This window comes from Eptesicus fuscus, chromosome 1 (genome assembly GCF_027574615.1).
Source record: "Eptesicus fuscus isolate TK198812 chromosome 1, DD_ASM_mEF_20220401, whole genome shotgun sequence".
NCBI classification, from domain to species: Eukaryota; Metazoa; Chordata; class Mammalia; order Chiroptera; family Vespertilionidae; genus Eptesicus; species Eptesicus fuscus.
In genome coordinates this window covers 101,210,950-101,231,650 of record NC_072473.1, presented here as the reverse complement: position 1 = coordinate 101,231,650, position 20,701 = coordinate 101,210,950, and the positions used below count along the sequence as shown (strand labels likewise).

Genomic DNA, 20,701 nt, shown 5'->3' with positions numbered 1-20,701 from the left:
CCGTGGTATTTTGTGGAAGAGCCACACTCAAGGGGCCAAAGAGCCACATGTGCCTCGCGAGCCGCAGTTTGCCGACCACGGCTCTAGAGCATGCCCATGCCCCTTCTTGGCCATGAATTTTTTCATTTATAAGGGTCCCCAGGAGAGTTGCCACCAGGGAAGCAGTGGGCAGCAGCAGCAGTTCCTCCCAGCCTCACCCCAGATCCTATCTCCAAGGTCCCCTTTTCTCCAACTTCCCAGTGAGCTAGCAGCAGCCCCGCCTGGGCTCACTTCTTTCCTATAACATTTCTAGGGAGCCAAAGCAGAGCACTGCCTAGGCTCTCCCCTGTTGTGTCTTCTACCCTAATTCCTTCCTTTGTGTCACTGTCCCCAGCATTAATAAACACACTCTCAAATCCATCTGGACTCCTGTTGTAAAATCTTTCCTACATGAAGTCAAGGACCCACACACTAGAGGCTGGCTTGAGGCAGACCTGCTCTGGGTGGGTCCCTATCCTATAACAGAAATGTCTGGACATTGGAAGTGGAGTTAGACCCTCACTGCTGCACCAGGCAGGGCCACCCTCCACCCTGTAAATGGGCAGGATGGCTAGAAACCTATCACTGACCTTTCCTGTCCCTTCATTCCATCCACTGAGCATTTATGCAGCACCTAGTAAACACTTTCAGATGCTGAAGGTAAAAGGATAAGTGAAAGAGGGTCCTTGGTCTCAAGGGGCTTCTCATCTAGTGGGGGAACTCATGTCACAGCAGAATCCAAGGGATCATATTCCCTCTTACCTGCTCTTTTTCCTGCCCACCCTTTTAGCAAGGGGATTCCTCCTCCTCTCCCTGCTTGGATTTTGGCTCTGTTTTTCATTTATCTCTCACCCTCTCACTTCCATGGATGCCCATTCAATTCTATTGTAAAAGGACTAAAGAGGGTTTTTAAATAAATTATTTAGCCAATTCTATTATGTCTGTCATCATTTTACGATGAAGACTGATTCATGATCAGAGATAGAACATCCTGGACAGTGTGAAGAGTATTTTTGTGCAGCCACCACTTCTAATTTTTATTTCAACATCTGTGTTCTGAGATTCTTTCATCCACCAAACATTTATGGAGTGTCTTACTCTGGGCCAGGCACTTTTCCAGGCATTAGGAATAGAGCAGCTACCAGTGCAAAACCTCTGCCCACATAGACTTACATTTTAAAGTGGAGGCAGACTGACAAAGTTCTAATGAGATGATGGCTGCTGGTATGGTAAATGCTATGTAAAGAAATGAAGCATTGTAAGTGAGTATAGATTTCTGGCAGAAAGCAAGGTGCTCTGATAGATGAAATGGTCAGGAAAATCTTTCCCAAAAATAGTGAGAGAAGGAGTCAGGCAGCTAACCGGGGAGAGTCCTTGCTAGGCAGAAACAATATATAAAATACAAAGATCCTGAGATCAGAGCTGCTTCTTGTGTATGAGACTCAGCAGGAAGGACATCGTAATTAGAGCAGAGCAGGAAATGAAAAGGGGCATAGAAAGTGAGGCAGGGCCTCCTGGGCCATGACCAAGACTTTGCTTCTTTGGGTGAGAAGAAAAAAATCTTGGAGGGTTTTGGGCAGGGGACTAAAGAGATCTAACTTTTGTTCTAAAAGATTCCTATGCCTACTCTGTAGAGAATGCATGCATTGTAGGAAGAGGAGAGTGAAAGCTAAGAGATTAATTGCATCAATCAGGTAAGAAATAAAGGCTGCAATCAGGGTGGTTGGTAATAGAAGTGACAAAAAGTGATTAAATTGGGGATATATTTTAAAAGCCGAGCCAACAGTTGGCTCTAAGGGCTTGGGCACAATTCAATTGTCAGCAAATATTTCAATAATCACATTCTAAGTAGAAAAACAAAACCATTTAAAAACACAAGTCTTCATTGTTAAACAAAAATAACACCCAGTAGTCAAAGGACATAATATTTAGGACATGAAATAGTCAAAATTACGAGGATGCTTGCAAATGGTTATTGGATAATTTTGCAGAACTTTTTATACTTCACTATTTAGAAAAACAAAAATAAGAAAGGATAGAGATACACAATATTATTTCCCAACTAAAGAAAAATCCCTGTTTAAATATTTTGTTTTGTCTTAAAGACAGGGCGCCTGGGCGAGGGGGGGGGGGTGTCTTTCATAACTGAAACAATGTGTGACTCCCACTGTTGTGGCCAGTAGTGCTAATAGCTACTGGATGTGTGAAATTTAAATAAGTGAGAAAATGTGTTAAACATCACACAAACGAAATCTAATGGCCACAGGCCCACCAAGGGGTATTGAATTGTGTGAGTAGGCTGCGTCGAAGAGTAGTTAATTCTTTAAACTTGAGCAGGTTGGCCTTCTCTGAGACAAAGATTTTAATGCTTGCTAGATGCTGGCAAATGCAAGTCCCACCTCAAGGGCTGCAGCCGCCTGCCTTTATTTGTGAGCCTAGAGAACCACTGTACTGGACCTCAGCCACGCCCTGCCCACGCCCACTCCATTACGTCGCCTCAGCCCCGCCCTCCCCCTGTGGCCTCGCCCCGCGCAGCGTGGGCGTCTTCCCAGGACCCGCCCCTCCCCCTCTCCCCGGAACCTGGGCGGCGCCTGCGCCTGGGCCTCAAAAGCGCCTTTGCGGGCGGAACTTGCGCAGCCGCTGGGACCTGTTCATCCTCGCTTTTCTCCCTGGGCCACAGCGTCTCTGCGGACACGCACTTCCTGCGCGGCCTTGGTGCGCACCTTCTCTGAATCCATCGGAACCCGAAGCGAGCCTCGCCATTCCGAGCTGTTCGCCATGGTGGACGAGCTGGTGCTGCTGCTGCAGGCTCTCCTGGTGAGGCACCGCGCCCTGAGCATCGAGAACAACCAGCTGATGGAAGAGCTGCGCCTGCTGGTGTGCGAAAGGGCCACCCTGCTGCGCCAGGTACGTCCGCCCAGCTGCCCAGTGCCCTTCCCCAACACGTTTGACGGCGAGACCTCCCGTCTCCCCGAGTTTATCGTGCAGACGACATCTTACATGCTTGTCAACGAGAACCGATTCTGCAACGACGCCATGAAAGTGGCATTCCTAATCAGCCTGCTCACCGGGGAAGCTGAGGAGTGGGTGGTGCCCTACATCGAGATGGATAGCCCCCTCCTAAGCGATTACCGGGCCTTCCTCGAGGAGTTCAAACAGTGTTTTGGCTGGGATGAGGAAGAAGACGACGGTGACGATGAAGTAGATAATTACTAGGCCCTGAGACCCTAGGGCCTAGGCGAGGGGGGGTGTGTGAAGCCTGCCAGCCACCCCCATCTTCCTCCGCCCCTCCCAGAGCCACCATGCTCCCCCTAGCCCTCCCTTCTCCTTCTCTACCCTTGCTCTCCGCTTCCCTCTCTCATCCCCAGTAGTGCCTGTCTTTGTTTCAAGAATTGTGCTCCGATTTCCTGCTGTTGGGGCTGAGAGTTATCTCTGAAGCATGCTGCCACCCATTGTGGCCTGCCCCAGGACGCACCCCTGCTACTTTGGACTGTGTCCTGTTATCTGGCGAATCCCTGTTACAAACTGGCCTATGCACAGCCCTGCATCTGCCCAGAGATCTGCGCTGTCACTACACCACGATCCACTACATTGCAACAACAGACCACCATCACCTTTGGAGATAAGGAGCAGCCTAGAAGATGCCTGAGTCGGCTACCCCTTCTTGGACATTGATTTGGACATCACACCAACCCCTGAAGGGGCCAGTCTTTCAACCTGGTTAGTTCATTTCCAGAGTCCTCCCCCTCCCCCACCAGATTGCTGCTGGAGTCTACTGTGCCTGGCAGCCAAATTGTTGACATTTCTTTTCTCCTATGCGCCAGTTCTGCATAGCTGTCATTTTTCCTTAAAAATTGCAGTAGTCCCACAGATGTGTGCATTTGGACAAAAATGCTAAAAACAAAACAAACAAAAACAGGTACTCAGCCCAGCTTTCAATACTACCTGGAAAAAGCACTTGCGTTCTCAATAAATATCAAGCACTACGGAAAAAAAAAAAAACCATCAGTGTCTTTTAATGATTAAGGGATATCACTGGCCTCTATCTCTCTACCCTGGCTTGCATTATTCCCATTGAGATCAGGGAACCTAGTTGAATCCCATTATTCCCACTTTCATCTTTAGGCTGCAGAGGACAGGTAACACAGGACTTTATAGGAATTCTGGTGTTCCCCTGGCCAAGGCATTTCTTACTAGTGAAAGGAGTGGCCTCTGGGGCCTCTAGGGTGGCATGAGTAAAGGGTAGCTGAGTGCGTAGCACACCATCCCAAGTTGGGACAATTTTGAGAATGAAAGAGGGCATTATTGATAATTAGACTAGGACAACAGGCATAAATCTGAATACATACAATATTTCTACCTTCCGGAGCCTTTAATTTCCTTCCTCAACACTGCTAGGGGCATTAAAATAATTAATCATTATTGCTTGTGGGGTGCTATTGACTTTAGGCTTTAATTAACAATGGCGAACATTATTTTAATGCCCCTTTCAGCTGCTTGAGCTAACATTAAATTGTGCATCCTGGGATAAATGCACCCATAATAAATAGAGCCTGATCTTAATTCATCTTCCTTGGGCTGACACACTTAGAATCCTCACCTACACATGTGCCCCAGATTCCTGCCTATGAAAATTGGCAAGATGCTGGGCTGTCTCCTGAACTTGACCTTACCCTGCTGAGCTATGCTGAAATCTTGTGGGCCTGGGGGGCTTGGAGACATTGAGGGAGTCCAGTGGGTGCTAAGGAGAATCTGCATACCTTTGAGAGGTCATTATCTCTGGTTAAGTTATCTAAAATTTAAATCAGAGACCCTTGGTTGAGGGGATGTGGGAAGTACCTCTGCCAGCCAGGAACTTTCAGGAGGATTTGAGGAGTTCCGAGTTCTCCTCACCCATATCTGCCCAAATGTCATTGTACCATACTTGGAGCTAACTCTACCTTAGGACCTCTAGTGAATTGAGATAATACATTTCCTTATTGTTTAAGGCCTTTGGGGGCTGGGGTTTTTTTTTTTTTTTGTTTGTTTGTATTAGTAAACCTCACTGTGGATTAAATGAAATACTTGTCATCCTACTGGTCACACCCATGAGCTATTTAGAACTGTCCCTGCTACATGGAGAGGACTCAGTAAACATTGGCTGTTACTTCCAGGCTTGGGAACCAAAGTTTCACTTGGAAGCAGGTCTCTTGCTATGAACAGGGGTAGAGCAGGCACAGGGAGAGTGGAAATGAGTATGTGGCCTCATTTACTCTTTGGGATCTGTCATGAAGTCACAGAGAAGCCAGTGTACCTGGTGAGCAGGCAAAGTCCAGGGCAGCAGTTACTTCTTGGGCTTTAAAAAATTGTTTCTAGAGGGTATGGCTTAGAAAAGGAGACTGAGGCCCCAGCTGGGGGTTCATGTGGGAAAGTGGGCAACAGCTAAAAGCTAGGTAAAGAGCCCAGCAAGACCAAAAATCAATCGCTCAAAAATTATCAGTGGTCCAGGTATATTAAAAGGAGTTAGAGATATGGCGGTAAATGAAAGGTGGTGGTAAATGAAAGGAGGCTAAACTCCTCATGATGAGTCTAGTTTGTTGTTTCTCTGGTGCCTAGCACTAGAACTGGGAAGATAATGTAGCTACAGGCACAGTCCAGAAAGAGAATCTAGACCGTGATTAGATCTGGGAGTGACCTTTCTGGAGTGGAAGTTGAAGACCAGTAGATGAGATTTACTCCCCACCATCAAACCAAGTGAGCACAAGCTCTGTAGGGGAAGGAAGGGATCTCTGGTGAGTGAGGATACCATGCCAAGGCAGCATCTGAATAGCATCCATGAGAGCTAGGCCAAGGAGCTTCTGAGATCTGAAAGGTACTTGCTCTGAGTGTGTGTGTGTGTGTGTGTGTCTGTGGTCAGGTATGGAAGAGCAGATTATGCTGTGAGCTGCAGAGAATGATAATGGGATAATCTGGCTCTACCACTTAGGAAGGAATTCATGACAGTGCCATAAGGCAAAGTACAAGACAATAGAGAAGTAAATCAGCATGTGTAAAGGTAAAAAGTACCCCTTAGATGGGAACTATTAAGAGTGGGTGGAAATCTTGAAATAGCAAATGCAAACTTCAAACTCCTGAATTCTTATCTTGGGCTTTAATGGTCATTGAAATTATGCTATTAATGGAATGAAATTAATCATAATAAAGATTATAATAATTTAATCATTTCAATCTACTAGTGTATCTTTGGATTTTTCTAATCATTTGAATAGGTCAGCACTGCTACCCATTCTGTATTGCTGTTTTGCAGGATGGTATATAAAGCTAGAAGTACATTATGCTCATTGTGTTTGGTTATTTTCTGCTATTACAACATAGTGCAAACTTCAGCAATCAGAAAGTGGGCAGACTAGAGGAAGACTTACTGTTAAAATTAATAAGATATTTATTTTTTAACAAATGACCTAAATTTTTTTCTAGGTTCTTAAAGCAATTAAAACAAAGCTAATAAAGGGTTATTTATATGAGGTCCTGAGAGTGTTTTCTTCAATGGATCATTAGGGTGGGATAATTGTATGAAGCATATTTATTATTTGCTTTGAAATATGAATTTTGCTATAGTAGTGTTAAAAGTGTATGTTTGTTTGCATCCTGGAGTAGTCCAAGTGTATTATCCCCTATAGTCTTATGTTCATTTAGTTCTAAAGGTAGATACAGTGAACTATTACCTATTTGGTGTCCTTCCACAGTGCTGCTAACTACCTACTTCCTTTAACGAAAATCTGATCACCCCCCCTGCCCCCCCCCCCGTCCTTGCATTTTTATCTTCCTGTCTGAAATGCCTCTGTTAGGATTTTTTCCTTTATCTTCAAATGTTCTATTGCCCAGAGACATGTTTTTAAGCAATGTAATTGGCCTGGGATAGGTAATAGCTTGCTTGAAGTCGTAATTATGAGTAGCATAGCAAGATTTGTTAATGGAGCAGAAAGCCTCTGCTGGATGAATTGGGGAATTGTGGTGAGACACTGCCACGCGTGGGTTCAGAACAACAATGTTTGTACACCTCCCTTTCTCTCCTCAGGGCCTGCTATCTTATATAATCAATAAGAATTTAATATTTCTTATTATGGTATCTACAAGATTTGCATTCTTCCTCCTCCTTCCTCTCCAAATGACAAATGATTTCATCCACAAAATTGCATTAATATTTTTCTTTTATTTTAACCAAAGTCCACAGTCAGTTTAATTGAATTTCCAGTCAGTTCAGAGTAATTCAGTCAACTCAAGATTTAGAAAAAACCAAAACACTGTTACATGACTATTTATATGCCTCATTTTAAATCTTTAGTTTGAAAACAAATATTACCAGTAAAAGAAAACAAAGCAAATTATATTTCATTGGTAATTGAAGTAATTGTGATATTTTTTAATAGAGGCCGAGGTTGGCCGGCTGAGGGGAGGGACCAGGGGAGGTTGGCTGCCAACTCCAAGGAGGAAGCCGTGTCCACAGCCACACACCCCCAGTTCCCAGTCCCAGCCCAGAGCCCGAAGGCCCTGGCAGGGTCAGAAGAGGAGTATATGATCACTGGGCTGGGTGCGGAAGGAATGGATGCCAACACTGCCCCGTCACCACGTGGTTCCCTGCCTCCCTGCCTCCCCTTCCCTTGCCTCTGTGCCACCACTGAGGTGGGTGGGAGGCCCCCGGGGAAGGGAGAGGACAGGAGCGAGACAAACTCTTGTGTCGAGGGCTGATTTTCAATAGATCACAGTGAGGGATCTCTCTGCTACGTATGAAACCCTGACCCAGGAGCCCATCATCTACAAATGGTTTAGCACCAGGGGCCGATGGGGGCCCACCAGGGGGAGGGACCACGGGCGGTTGGCTGGCTGCGAGAGGTTGGCTGTGGGAGTGCACTGACCAACAGGGGGTACCTCTTACATTGAGTACCTGCCCCCTGGTGGTCAGTGCGCATCATAGAGACTGGTCGTTCTGTCATAATGGTTGCTTAGGCTTTTATATATATATAGACTAGAGGCCCAGTGCATGAAATTCGTGCATGGGGGGGTCCCCTCAGCCCAGCCTGAACCCTCTCCAATCCAGGACCCCTCAGAGGATGGGGCCTAAACTGGCAGTCGGACATCCCTCTCACAATCCGGGACCACTGGCTCCTAACCGCTCACCTGCCTGCCTGATCGCCCCCAACCACTCTACCTGCCTGCCTGTTGCCCCTAACTGCCTCTGCTTGCCACCCTGATCACACCCTAACTGCCCCCCTGCCAGCCTGGTCACCCCCTAACTGTCCCCATGCTGTTCTGGTTGCCCCCTAACTGCCCCCCTGCTGACCTGGTCACCCCCTAACTGTCCCCCTGCTGGCCTGGTCACCCCCTAACTGTCTCTGTTTGCCAGCCTGATTGCCCCCTAACTGCTCCCCTGCCAGCCTGGCTGCCCCCTAACTTCTCCCCTGCTGGCCTGATCGCCCCTAACCACCTCTGCCTCGGTCTCCATCACTGTGGCTTTGTGCAGAAGGAAGTTGGATGTCCAGAAGATGTCTGGTCGACCCAGTCTAATTAGCATATTACCCTTTTATTAGTATAGATTCACCTGTTCTATTGATACAGATAATTGCACAGCATACAGGAATTTTGCAACTGCTTATTTGAATGTACACAATTAAATTGTTAATATATACAAAAGTAGAGAGAATAATAAAATGAGCCTTCATAGACCTATCCCTGGAATAAAAACTTGCTAACATTTTTGCTTAATTTATATCTTTTCTTATAATTGTTATGGAATATTTTAAATCAATCCCAGATATATCAATTTACTCTTCAGTATTTTGGTATGTTTCTCTACCAGGTAAGGGCTTAAAAACAACCCATAATGTCATAATCACATAAACTGAAATTAACAATTACTCCTTAATATTTAATACTTAATTTTATTCAAATATTCCAGTGTCTTAAAAATGTCTTTATTTTATTATTATTATTATTATTATTATTATTATTATTTAATCCTCACCTGAGGATATTTTTCTGTTGATTTTTAGAGAGTGAAAAAGAGAGGGAAAGACAGAAGGAAATATTGATGTGAGAGAAACACATCGATTGGTTGCCTCCTGCATGAGCTCTGACCAGGGACTGGGTCAGGAAGGAGCTTGCAGCCGAGGTATGTGCCCTTGACCAGAATCAAACCCGAGACCCTTTGGTCTGCAGGCCAATGCTCTATTCCCTGAGCCTAACTGGCTTGGGCAAAAACAATGTCTTTTTAATTATTTGGTTGAATTATGTTTCAAAAAATGTCAATACATTTGGTTTACGTATATCTGAATTCTCTTTTAATTGGTAACAGTTCCCCTTAACCCTTATTTGCCCAGCAATTTATTTGTGGAGGAAACCAGGTCATTTGTCCTGTGGAATTTTATATTTCCTGCTAGAGGCCCAGTGCACGAATTCGTGCATGAGTGGGGTCCGGCCAGCCCAGCCCAAATCAGTGGATTGGGGCCAGGCCTGTTGGGAGGAGGAGACGGCAGGAGGTTAGCAGGCCTGCCTGCCCTGATTGGGGCCGGATCAGGGCCGGGCCAACGGAGGGGAGGGGCCGTGGGCAATTGGCCAGTGGGCCCTGTCCCCAATTGGGGTGGGGGGGCCGACTGGGGACAGAGTCAGCTGTGGGGAGGGCTGTGGGTGGTGGGCCAGTGGGCCCGACCCCCTATTGGTGTGGGGGCTGATGGGGGTGGAGCCGGCTGGGGGGAGGGGCCATGGGCTGATCAGGGTGGTAGAGGCCCATTGGGGGTGGGGCTGGCTGGGGAGAGAGGTTGCAGGAATTTGGCTGGCTGGCCCTGCCCCCTATTGGGGTTGGGGGGCAATCAGGGGCACTTTGGCCAGGGGGCGTGGTCTGTAGGCTGATCAGGGTGGGGTGGGCTGATGGGGGTGAAGTCAGCCGGGGGGGGGGAAGGACCATGGTGGGGGGGGGCATTGGCCAGCCACCCTGCCCTCGATCAGGGTGGGAGAGGCCAACCAGGGGCAGGGTGGCTGGGAGGAGGGACCCCACCCCCTGATTGGGCCAGTTCGCTGGCCACAGTGGGCATTATAGGGACCAGTCGTTCCAGTTGTTACAGTGTTCTGTTTGCTGGTTTTTCATATATATATAGATATTTGCTTTATTGTCATATCCTTGCCCAAATTTCTCTTGGGTTGTTGATGTTTCTTTTTAATTTTTTTAGAAGTGCTTTATTTATTAGGGATCTGTAAAAAATTAAATGTTTATATGCATTTTGTCATTTGCCTTTTCATTTTTGAATGATATTTTAGGCTCTTATGAAAATATTTCCATTTTTCACTATCTCCTCACATTTCTGTTTTCTTCAATTTATTTGCTTCAATTCTTTTAGTATTTATACATGTAAATTCTGTATATACTCAATTTTATTCTACTATTTTTCAGATATGAATGATTTATTTTGACTCTCAACCATGAAAGATGAAGAACTCAACATACACAGTAATACTTTTCCCTATCAACTTTGTAAGTTACATTGTTTCTATGTTGTCAGTGTTTATAACATTTATGGTTTCCTGTGAGCATACTCCCAATGTGTTTTATTCTTAATACATCAGATAAATGAATTAAATCATTGCTGTCTTATCCACTTTTCATTTAATTTCTTTTTGTTAGCTAGTGTTTTTTCTATTTTAGTGGTTTCTTCAACACACACACACACACACACACACACACACACACACACCTAGAATCTATATGCTTTGAGTTTTTAAAGGTGAGTTCATGGGTCACATTTTCTTTTCTTTCATTGCTCCATTAACTTTTAGTGTTGAATGTTATTTTGTAGAAGTTTGAGGCCATTCTAATATGTTTTTACTCATCATTTATTTGATATATTATTGAGTTCTGGATACTTTTAAAATTTTGAATAGGATACATCTAAGTGTTATTCATTCTTTGTCATTTTTTGTAGATTCAAGACCTGACTTATTTATGCAAAGCTTTCTTAATCATTTCTTTAAATGTAAATAATATAGTCCAGCCGGCATGGCTCAGTGGTTAAGTGTCTACCTATGAACCAGATCATGGTTCAATTCCTGGTCAGGACATATGCCCAGGTTGTGTGCTCGATCCCCAGTGTGGGGCATGCAGGAGGCAGCTGGTCAATGATTCTCTATCATCATTGATGTTTCTATTTCTCTCTCCTTTCCCTTCCTCACTGAAATCAATAAAAATATTTTAAAAATAAATATGAATAATATATACTGATGTTTATGTTGAATGATCTTTACTTCCTTTCTAGACTTTAAATTTTCTCCAGCTTTTAAATGTTTTCTTCATTTCCAATTTATTCTTCTCATTTTTATCAATCCCATTCTCTATATCCTTTACAATGGATTCAGGAGTAACTGTCATTCTTTGTGCTGCTTCCAATTTGGCTATATTTCTGTGATAGTTTCCTTTCACTTCTTGGCTGAGTACTGCCAGCTCAGGTTTTAGCTCCTATTGACTCCTGCATATTCCTAAATCACATACTAATAGTATATCTGATTTGTTCTCTTGCTGTATAGCTATGATTCCTTTATATTTTTAAGTTGATGGTAATGTGATATGTTCACATCTGTTTCCTGGCAGTATTTTTCTAAGGGAATGTTATTTGCCATTTTTGCCCTGTTCCTTCACTCCTTTGAGTGTTCTATGAACTATTCAGTATCTTATTTACTTCCTAATAATGTTACCTTTTCTCAGTTAAGAGCAGATAAAGTCAGCCTTCTTTGTCCCTTTTAGTCCAGTTCCAACACCATTTCTCTGGCAGAAATAACTCAATGTTCATCACTTGTACATTGCATGCTTCCCGTTTTCCAGAGATAAGAAAGACATGACCCCTGACCCCATATTTTAACATTTCTTGAGTCATTTCAATAACATTTTATTTTCATTGTACCTGAATGTACTTAGATCAGCGATTTTCAACCATTTTCATCTCATGGCACACATAAACTAATTACTAAAATTCTGCAGCACACACAAAATATATATTTGTGCCAATCTGACAAAAGTAGGTATAATTTTGATTCATTCACACTGGACAGCTATTGTTGTGTTAGCTGTTGTCATCTTTTATTTGACAGTCTAAGGGAAGAGAGGTCAGTGCCACTAACTAACTAGTCAGGTATTGTATGCTTTAAAAATTCTTTCAGCATACCAATGTGCTGCAGCATACTGGTTGAAAATCACTGACCTACATAGATGATGCCTGACATTATTTTCAGAGTCGACATTGTGTACTTTCTGTTCTCACCCCTGCTGCTCAGTACTTCTGATGTTTAAATCACCTGAAATTGTCTGTTCCTAGGAAGTGTCAAGCTAACTTTTGAGAAGGATTGAAGAAGACTCAGCTTTGGGGTTGGGAGAAACTCTCTCTCTTTATCTCTTAAGTTTCAAAATTAAGGTCAATTTTGCTATCAGCTTTTTGGAACAACTTTTTATCCCCCATGTAGCAAGAAGGAAAATGGAAGGGTTATAGTCATCTGTGGAGAACAGGAGCTGCATATGGCAGAAATATGATCAATATGTATATGGAAAAAAGAAATCTTATTCATTGGAATAAAAAGTGAGGAGAGTGAAATTAGTATCAGAAAATGAATCTTAGATGAGATAAACAAGTATATATGGAAATTCCTTTGCTGTGAATTGAGAATGGATTGTTTGGATTGTTATTTACACACTGCTTGAGTTCAATGAGAATAACTTTGATACCTATTGTGACTTTTCCATAGATTTACTTTGCAAACCACAGACTGCTACTTGACTATACTGATTATAAAATTCTGTACCTATATCATGGGGGTAATTATATCTCAGGACTAATATTTAAAAAAACCTACCTAGTACATTATCTGGTAAACAATAAATGTTAACTTCATTATTTTCTTCAATAGATATTATTTAGTAAAATAGTAATGTAAGATTAACTGTCATAGTAGACATGTGTTCTGGTAGAAAGACACTGATATTGGGGGATTTACTGTGTTGGAAGAAAATATTTTCAACACATTAATATAAACACAGTAATATCAGAGAGAAATTCACTAGAGTTCATATTAAGAACATGTGAACAGCATTTGACACTTTAAAAGTCACTTTTGTTTTCATTTTTTTAATTTGTGACTCATACCAACTCAGTGAAGAGGTATTTTTATTTACATTTTTAACAATATTTTCTAAATATGCTATTAATTTATATGAAAATTTTATTTTTCAGTTCTTATGGTTTCAATTGGTTTCATCTTATAATTGAAGTGAAGGTAGTGGCAGTTCTTCTCTTTTAATCTCCTTAGTGACAATGCTCCTAATATTTTCTTATCCACATATGTATTAACACATAGATACACATTTGTGTTGTATATGTGCATGATGTTATTTTATATCACAGTGTTAAATTATGTACAGCCTGTTTTTCCCTTAGATTCATTAAAATGGTGAGTAAATGAATTTTCTCATATTAAACCATCCTTGCATTTCTGAAATAAATCCCATTTTGTCATAATATCTTTTTGCTTTTAATGTGTGACTTGAATTTGCTTGCTAATATAATTCAAAAAATTTCATTGGTAGTTATGAGATTGGCCTGCAATTTTCCTGTTTGTGTTTTTGTCAGGTTTATGTATCAATAGTATGCCTCTTTCATTAATAAAATGAAAGTTTTCCTTTTACTATGTCCTAGAAAAATTTAAGTAGCAGAAGATTAAGTCACATCCAGTTTCAATTTAAAATCTATGTGAACAAGATAATCACTGCAAGGTTAGTACATTAAAATTCTTTAGTGAAAAATAGTATATGCTATTTGAAAGTACTTTGCTTATTAAATAGTTTATAAAAAGTTTAATAATAGTTCATTATAGTTAATATTTGAATAATTAATAATTCAATAACATGTTTAATAATTACTTTTATATTATATGGTTTGACCTTTAATTTTATGAATCTATTATTATGTCCATTTTATGGATAAGGAAACTGAGGTTCAAGAAGGATTAAGTAGCTTGCCCAAGCCACACACTAGGAAGCAACAATAGAAGAACTCAAACTTAGATCTACTGTTTTCATAGACTCTGTTTATTCCATACTGCTTTCATGAAATCTAGTTCACTGTTTTATGACAACAGTTGGCTAAACAGTGACACTACCAGTTCTCACTACAAGTAGTATCCATGGATCCATGGTGATAGAAGATAGAAGACAGCAATATGTGTATGTCTGTCTGGATAATCATTCTCTCATTTTCTCTCTCTCTCTCTCTCTCTCTCTCTCTCTCTCTCTCTCTCTCTCACATACACACACACACACACACACACACACACACACACACATATCCTTCAGAGGAAATCATGGGAAAATATTACTTTGAACCATCAATTCATAAAATTCAAATAACTTCTTAGCATACAGAGTTATGATTTGGGGAGCATGGTTCCATTCATAGCAAATCCTGAGTTTATTCATTTGCCTAATGAAGTAATTATATTGGCTATAAGTCACCAGCCATTTTGAAGACAGCCTTCTTAAAAATAAAAACCAGCCAGGCCAGTATGGCTCAGTTGTTTGATCATTGTCCCATGTACCAAGAGGATGCAGGTTCAATTCCTGGTCAGGGCACATGCCCAGGTTGGGGGCTCAATCATCACTAGGGGGTGTGCAGGAGGCAGCCAATTGATATTTCTCTCTCGTCTATGTTTCTATATCTTTCTCTCCCTTCTTTTATCTCTAAAATTATTAAAAACATATTTTAAAAAATAAATAAAAGTAAAAACCAAAATAAATAAAAGCTGAAAAGAATAAAAATTCCAAATAACTGTAAGAACAGATTTTAAATGATGCCAGATGCTTTCTACAATGTGTTAAAATTCCAGGAACAACATAGTACATAATCTCTTGTACAATAATGTGACAACTTGCATTGAAGTAACTAGGAATAGGAAAATGTAAGTGTAAACTAATTAATATAATATAATATAATATAATATAATATAAATATAATATAATATAATCTCTCTATACAAAAGCACAGTGATCAGCCGAAACCGGTTTGGCTCAGTGGATAGAGCATCGGCCTGCGGACTGAAGGGTCCCAAGTTCGATTCCGGTCAAGGGCATGTACATTGGTTGCAGGCACATCCCTGGTAGGGGGTGTACAGGAGGCAGCTGATCGATGTTTCTCTCTCATTGATGTTTCTAACTCTCTATCCCTCTCCCTTCCTCTCTGTAAAAAATCAATAAAATATATAAAAAAAAAAAGCACAGTGATCAAATGGCAGAACGACCAGAACAACCAGTTGACCAGTTGCTATGACATGCACTGACTACCAGGGGTCAGACGCTCAATGCAGGACCTGCCCCCTGATGCTCAGCTGACCTGAATGAGTGGCGCTCAGAGGGCGTGTCCACAGCCACTCATCTGACCGGGATAAGCAGCGCTCCCATAGCAGGCCACTCCCTGCAGGCCACGCTGTGCACCAGTGCACAAATCTGGGCACCAGGCCTCTAGTATAATCTATAATAATAAAAGCATAACATGCCAATTAGACTGGATGTCCTTCTGGATGAAGCTGCAGCGGGCGGGGGTTGAGGCAGAGGCAGCAGAGAGGACCCTGGCCGCTGCAACAGGTGGGGGCCAAAGCAGAGGAGGCAGAGGCCCCAGCCGCGGCCACGGTGGGGGCTGAGCCCATTGCACGAATTTTGTGCATTGGGCCTCTAGTATAATCCTACATAATAATACAGGAATATGCAAATTATCCGAGACACCTTTATGTCTAACAACAGTCAGGAGTGCGTAGGCGTGGCTGCATGCTGCTCAAGGCTGGGGGATGTGAGACTGGGTCAAATAAAATAAAATGCATTCACATGCCCTAAAGCACAAACATCCCAGCAGATAACTCAATGCAGGTAATCACAATGATTACACAGTAAATCATAATGATTACACAATATTGATTACAAAATAAACTTACTTTCACTGAAAAAAAGTAACATCTTCATTTAAAGATGCCCCAGTAAGGCTGCTGAGGCTTTCATCTGTCCCTTTCTACACCAAAGATGACAGGGTTCAAGGAGGAAGGGCTCCAGTTTCATTTTCTCAGCACCCAGCTAGGAGGCCTCCCTGCGGCAGCTCTCCCCTCTGAGCCCTGCACAGGACGGGTGCTCCACTCCTGCCCGGGAGCCCCGAAGGGAGGAGGAGCAAAGTGCTTTCCCTTTGGAACCTCACTCTCCCTGGGAGTATGGAAATCTGCCTCCTGGGGCAACTGCACAGCAGCCAGGCCTGGTGAGCCGCAGAGAGGGCAACCTACCCATGCAGATGTGTATGCTGGCAGAGGCCACGCAGCTGCAATAGTTGAAGTCATCCTCAATAGAGGACCAGGCGTAGTAGGGATCAGAGTCAGCCATGTTGGCAATGGAACCCCAGCTCCTCACCGAGTGACTAGAGCGCACAGACCTCAACGTTCCTCGGTAACTTCCTGAGCAGCAGTCAGCACCGACCTGGGATCAAACCCGAAACCTAAGTAGGTGCCCTGACAGAATGGAACCCAAACCTTTGCTGTGGCAGAGGAGCTCCAGCCCACAGCAGGGCGCAGGGCACACCAGAGGGGTTTTGTTGAGGGGCCCTGACAGTGCAGTGAGTTAGAACCTCCTCCTGATACAGCAAGGTTGCGGGTTGGATCCCTGGTCAGGGCACAGACAAGAAGCAAGGTTGCGGGTTGGATCCCTGGTCAGGGCACAGACAAGAAGCAACCAAAGAATGCATAATAAGTGTAACAACACACTGGTATTTCTCTCGGTCCCTTCCTCTCTCTCACATAATCAATCAATAAAAATTAAAATAAAAAATAAACCCTCTGGCTTGCAGAGTTGCTAAAACAGTTAGGAAGCAAAGTCCCATCCCTTCACGTTCATTCAACAAATACTTCATATGCTCCTTCAATAATCACACTGGGGATGGGTGTTTGTTTGTTTGTTTTGGTTAATCCCCACCTGAGGACATTTTTGTATTGATTTTTTTTTTACAGAGAGTGGGAGGGAAAACGACAGAAACTAATGTGAGAGACATCAATTGGTTGCCTCTTGTTGAATCCCTGACCAGGGCTCTGGATTGAGCCTGCAACCCAGGTACGTGCCCTTGATTGGAATCCGACCCGGTACCCTTCAGTCTGCCTGCAGAAGCACTATCCACTGAACCAAACCAGCATGTTTTTTTCTTTTTAAGTTCTCCTCTAAGGATATGTTTTTTCATTGATTCTAGAGAGAGAAGAAGGAAGAGGGAAAGAGAAAGAGAAACATTGATTAGTTGCTCAAGCAATCCGACAGGGATGGAACCCACAACCTGTGTATGTGCCCTCACCTGGAATCGAACCCATGACCCTTTGGTGCATGGGAGGACACTCTAACTACTGATCCACACTAACCAGGGCCTGGAGGTACACTTAAAATTTTTTTTCCAGATATGCCCTGGCCAGGTGGCTCAATTGGTTGGAGTCTCAACCTATACACCAAAGGAATTCCTGTTGGATCCTAGATTAGGGCACATACTTAGGTTTAGGTTAGATCCCGGTGGGTCAGCAGGTGCAGAGGCAGCCTACCGGTATTTCTCTGTCACATGGATGCTTCTCTCTCTAAAAATCAATTTTAAAAACATCCTCTGGTGAGAATTAAAAATATATAAATATTAAAAAATTTTCAGATCTAAAATTTTATTTGGTTCTTTTTAAATTTTATTTTTCATTTACAATTCACATTTAATATCCTATCCTATCTAATAAAAGAGTAATATGCAAATTGACTGTCACTCCAACACACAAAATGGCCACCCGCATGTGGTCAAAGATGGCTGCCCCCATGTGGACACAATATGGCCACCACAAGATAGCCGGCAGGGGAGAGCAGTTGTGGATGATCAGGCCTGCAGGGAAGGCAGTTAGGGGTAACCAGGCCTCAGGGGAGGGCAGTTGGGGGTGACCAGGTCAGCAGAGAAAGGCAGGATGGAGGGACCAGGCCTACAAGGGAGGGCAGTTGCGGGGGGATCCAGGCCTGCAGGAGAGGGCAGTTGGGGGGGACTTGGCCTGAAGAGGAGGACAGTTGGGGGCAACCAAGCCTGCAGGGGAGGGCAGATGGGGGGGATTAGGCCTGCAGGGGGGGGGGAATTGGGAGGGACCGGGCCTGCAATGGAAGATAGTTGGGGGGGGATCCAGGCCTGCAGGGGAGAGCAGTTGAGGGGGACCCAGCCAGCACGGCAGCACGGGAGGGCATTTAAGGGTGACTGGGCTGGCAGAAGAGGGGAGTTGGGGGAGATCAGGCCTGCAGAGGAGGGCAGTTATGGGTGATCAGGCCTGCAGGGGAGGGCAGTTAGGGGTGACCTGGCTGTCAAGGGAGGGCAGTTAGGGGTTACCAGGCCAGCAGGGGAGGGCAGTTAGGAGTGACCAGGACAGCCACAGAGGGCAGTTAGGGGCAATCAGGCCAGCAAGGGAGTAGTTAGGCTTCAATTAGGCTGGCAAGGTAGTGATTAGGGGGTGATCAGGCTGGCAGGCAGAAGCAGTTAAGGGCAATCAGGCAGGCAGGCAGTTGGACATCCCTCAAGGGGTCCAAGATTGGAGAGGGTGCAGGCTGGGCTGAGGAACACACATGCCTGCCCGTGCACGAATTTTGTGTACCGGGCCTCTAGTCCTATATAAGAAAACCCTAATATGCAAATTGACCGAATGGTGGAATGACTGGCCGCAATGAACTGACCACCTGGGGGCAGATGCTCAACATAGGAGCTGCCCCCTGGTGGTCAGTGCACTCCCACAGGGGGAGCGCCGCTCATCCAGAAGCCAGGCTCACAGCTGGTGAGTGCAGTGGCAGTGGCGGGAGCCTCTGCGGCAGCACTAAGGAGCAGCGAGCCGAGCAGTAGGGATCAGCAAGCAGTCAAGCAGTAAGGAGCAAGGACTCCTGGACTGCAAGAAGGCACAGGCTGGGCTGAGGGACCCCCCCACTCCCAGTGCACGATTTTGTGTACCGGGCCTCTAGTATAATATAATATAATATAATATAATATAATATAATATAATATAATATATATAATAAAAGTTTAAGTGACCATTACAAGGGAACAACCGGAATTACCGGTCGCTATGATGCTCACTGACTACCAGGGGCCGATGCTCAACGCAGGAGCTGAGCCCTGGTGGTCAGTGCGCTGTGGGAGTGCTGCACAGCCATAAGCAGGGCTCATGGCTGGTAAGCACAGCGACAGTGGTGGGAATCTCTCCCACCTCTGTGGCAGAGCTGAAGAGCAGTGAGCCAAGTGGTAAGGAGCCTGCCACTAAGGAACAATGACCCGGGCAGTAAGGAGTGAGGGATCCCAGATTGTGAAATGGATATCCAACTGGCGGCTTAGGCTTGATCCCCATGAGGATCGGGCCTAAGCTGGCAGGCAGACATCCTCTGAGGGGTCCCGGACTGTGAGAGGATGCAGGTCGAACTGAGGGATTTCCCCCTCACCCCCAGTGCATGAATTTTGTGCACCAGGCTTCTAGTATAGTATAATATAATCCTATCTAATAAAGAGGGAATATGCAAATTGACCGTAACTCCATGACAAAGATGGAGCCCACAGCAAAAAGGAGGGAATATGCAAATTGTCACTCTGCAACAAAGATGGTGGTGGCTGGGCTGGATGCTTCTGCCCCACCTTGCCCACAGAGGGCCTCTGGGCCTGCTTCGTTGCCACTGCTGCGGCAGCTGGAGGAGCAGAGACCCAAGCCCACAGGGGGGCCTGGCACCCAGCAGCCCCAAGCCCCACAGCTGCAGCGGCACTGGGGTAGGAGGAACAGAGACCCAATCCTGCAGGGGGACCCAGCACCCAGCAGCCCCAAGCCCCACAGCCGCAGCAGCGCTGGGGCTGCTGGAGCTGCAGCAGAGACACAAACCCGTAGAAAACCTGTGGAAAGGGAGATAAATTATCATAACTTTATCTACCTTTCCACAAGATGAGAAAACTGACCCTTGATTTATTCAGTGATATGCCCCACACCTTTCTACAAGCACAGGGTATGTTATGACCACTCTCAGAAAGGTTTGGTCAGAATACCATATCCAGGGAATAATGCTACTGTGGCAAATCATCTAAGAGAGGAAACAAGCTTTGCTGGGTTTATTATGAAGGTCAGAGAACATGCCACCCCAACATAAGCCGTGTTGTTATATTGATGATCTTGAGCTGCAGATGCTTGAAAAACAGCAAATGCATGCAGAGGCTTTCACTGAAGTCTCCTGATCTGCCTAAAATCAGACCCCCCAAAAGGAGCTTAAATGTCATAGGTCCCCTCGATGGGAAAAGTGTCATCAGCCAGTGAAGACTGACTCCTGTCACAGGAAAGGAGACTAGAAGTTGACATCACACCCAAACTTTGTTACAAACTATCTTCCTCCATGCCCATTCATCTTTCTAAAAATCATTTACTCTCCTCTAAGAGGCCTACATCTCCCATCCCCTTTCCCTAGGATGAAGGTATTTAAATCTGGATTCTAAGCCACCATGGGGAGTTATTCATTTTTCCCTGGGATCTCCCACATATACATGAGGTAAACATGTTAATGAACTTTTGTTTTTCTTTTGGTAATCTGTCTTTAACTACAAGGGTCTCCGCTAAGAACTCAGAAGGGTACAGG

General features: G+C 44.3%; 1 protein-coding gene across 1 annotated transcript; it reads left to right on the top strand.

Moving 5' to 3' along the window:
- Window positions 1–2,602: 2,602 nt before the first annotated feature.
- Window positions 2,603–10,642, top strand: LDOC1 (LDOC1 regulator of NFKB signaling). The gene is made up of 2 exons (XM_054727518.1): window positions 2,603–3,738; window positions 10,442–10,642. The coding sequence occupies exon 1, from the start codon at window positions 2,797–2,799 to the stop codon at window positions 3,232–3,234; it is 438 nt and encodes a 145-aa protein (XP_054583493.1). The 5' UTR covers window positions 2,603–2,796; the 3' UTR covers window positions 3,235–3,738; window positions 10,442–10,642.
- The last annotated feature ends 10,059 nt before the right edge of the window (window positions 10,643–20,701 follow it).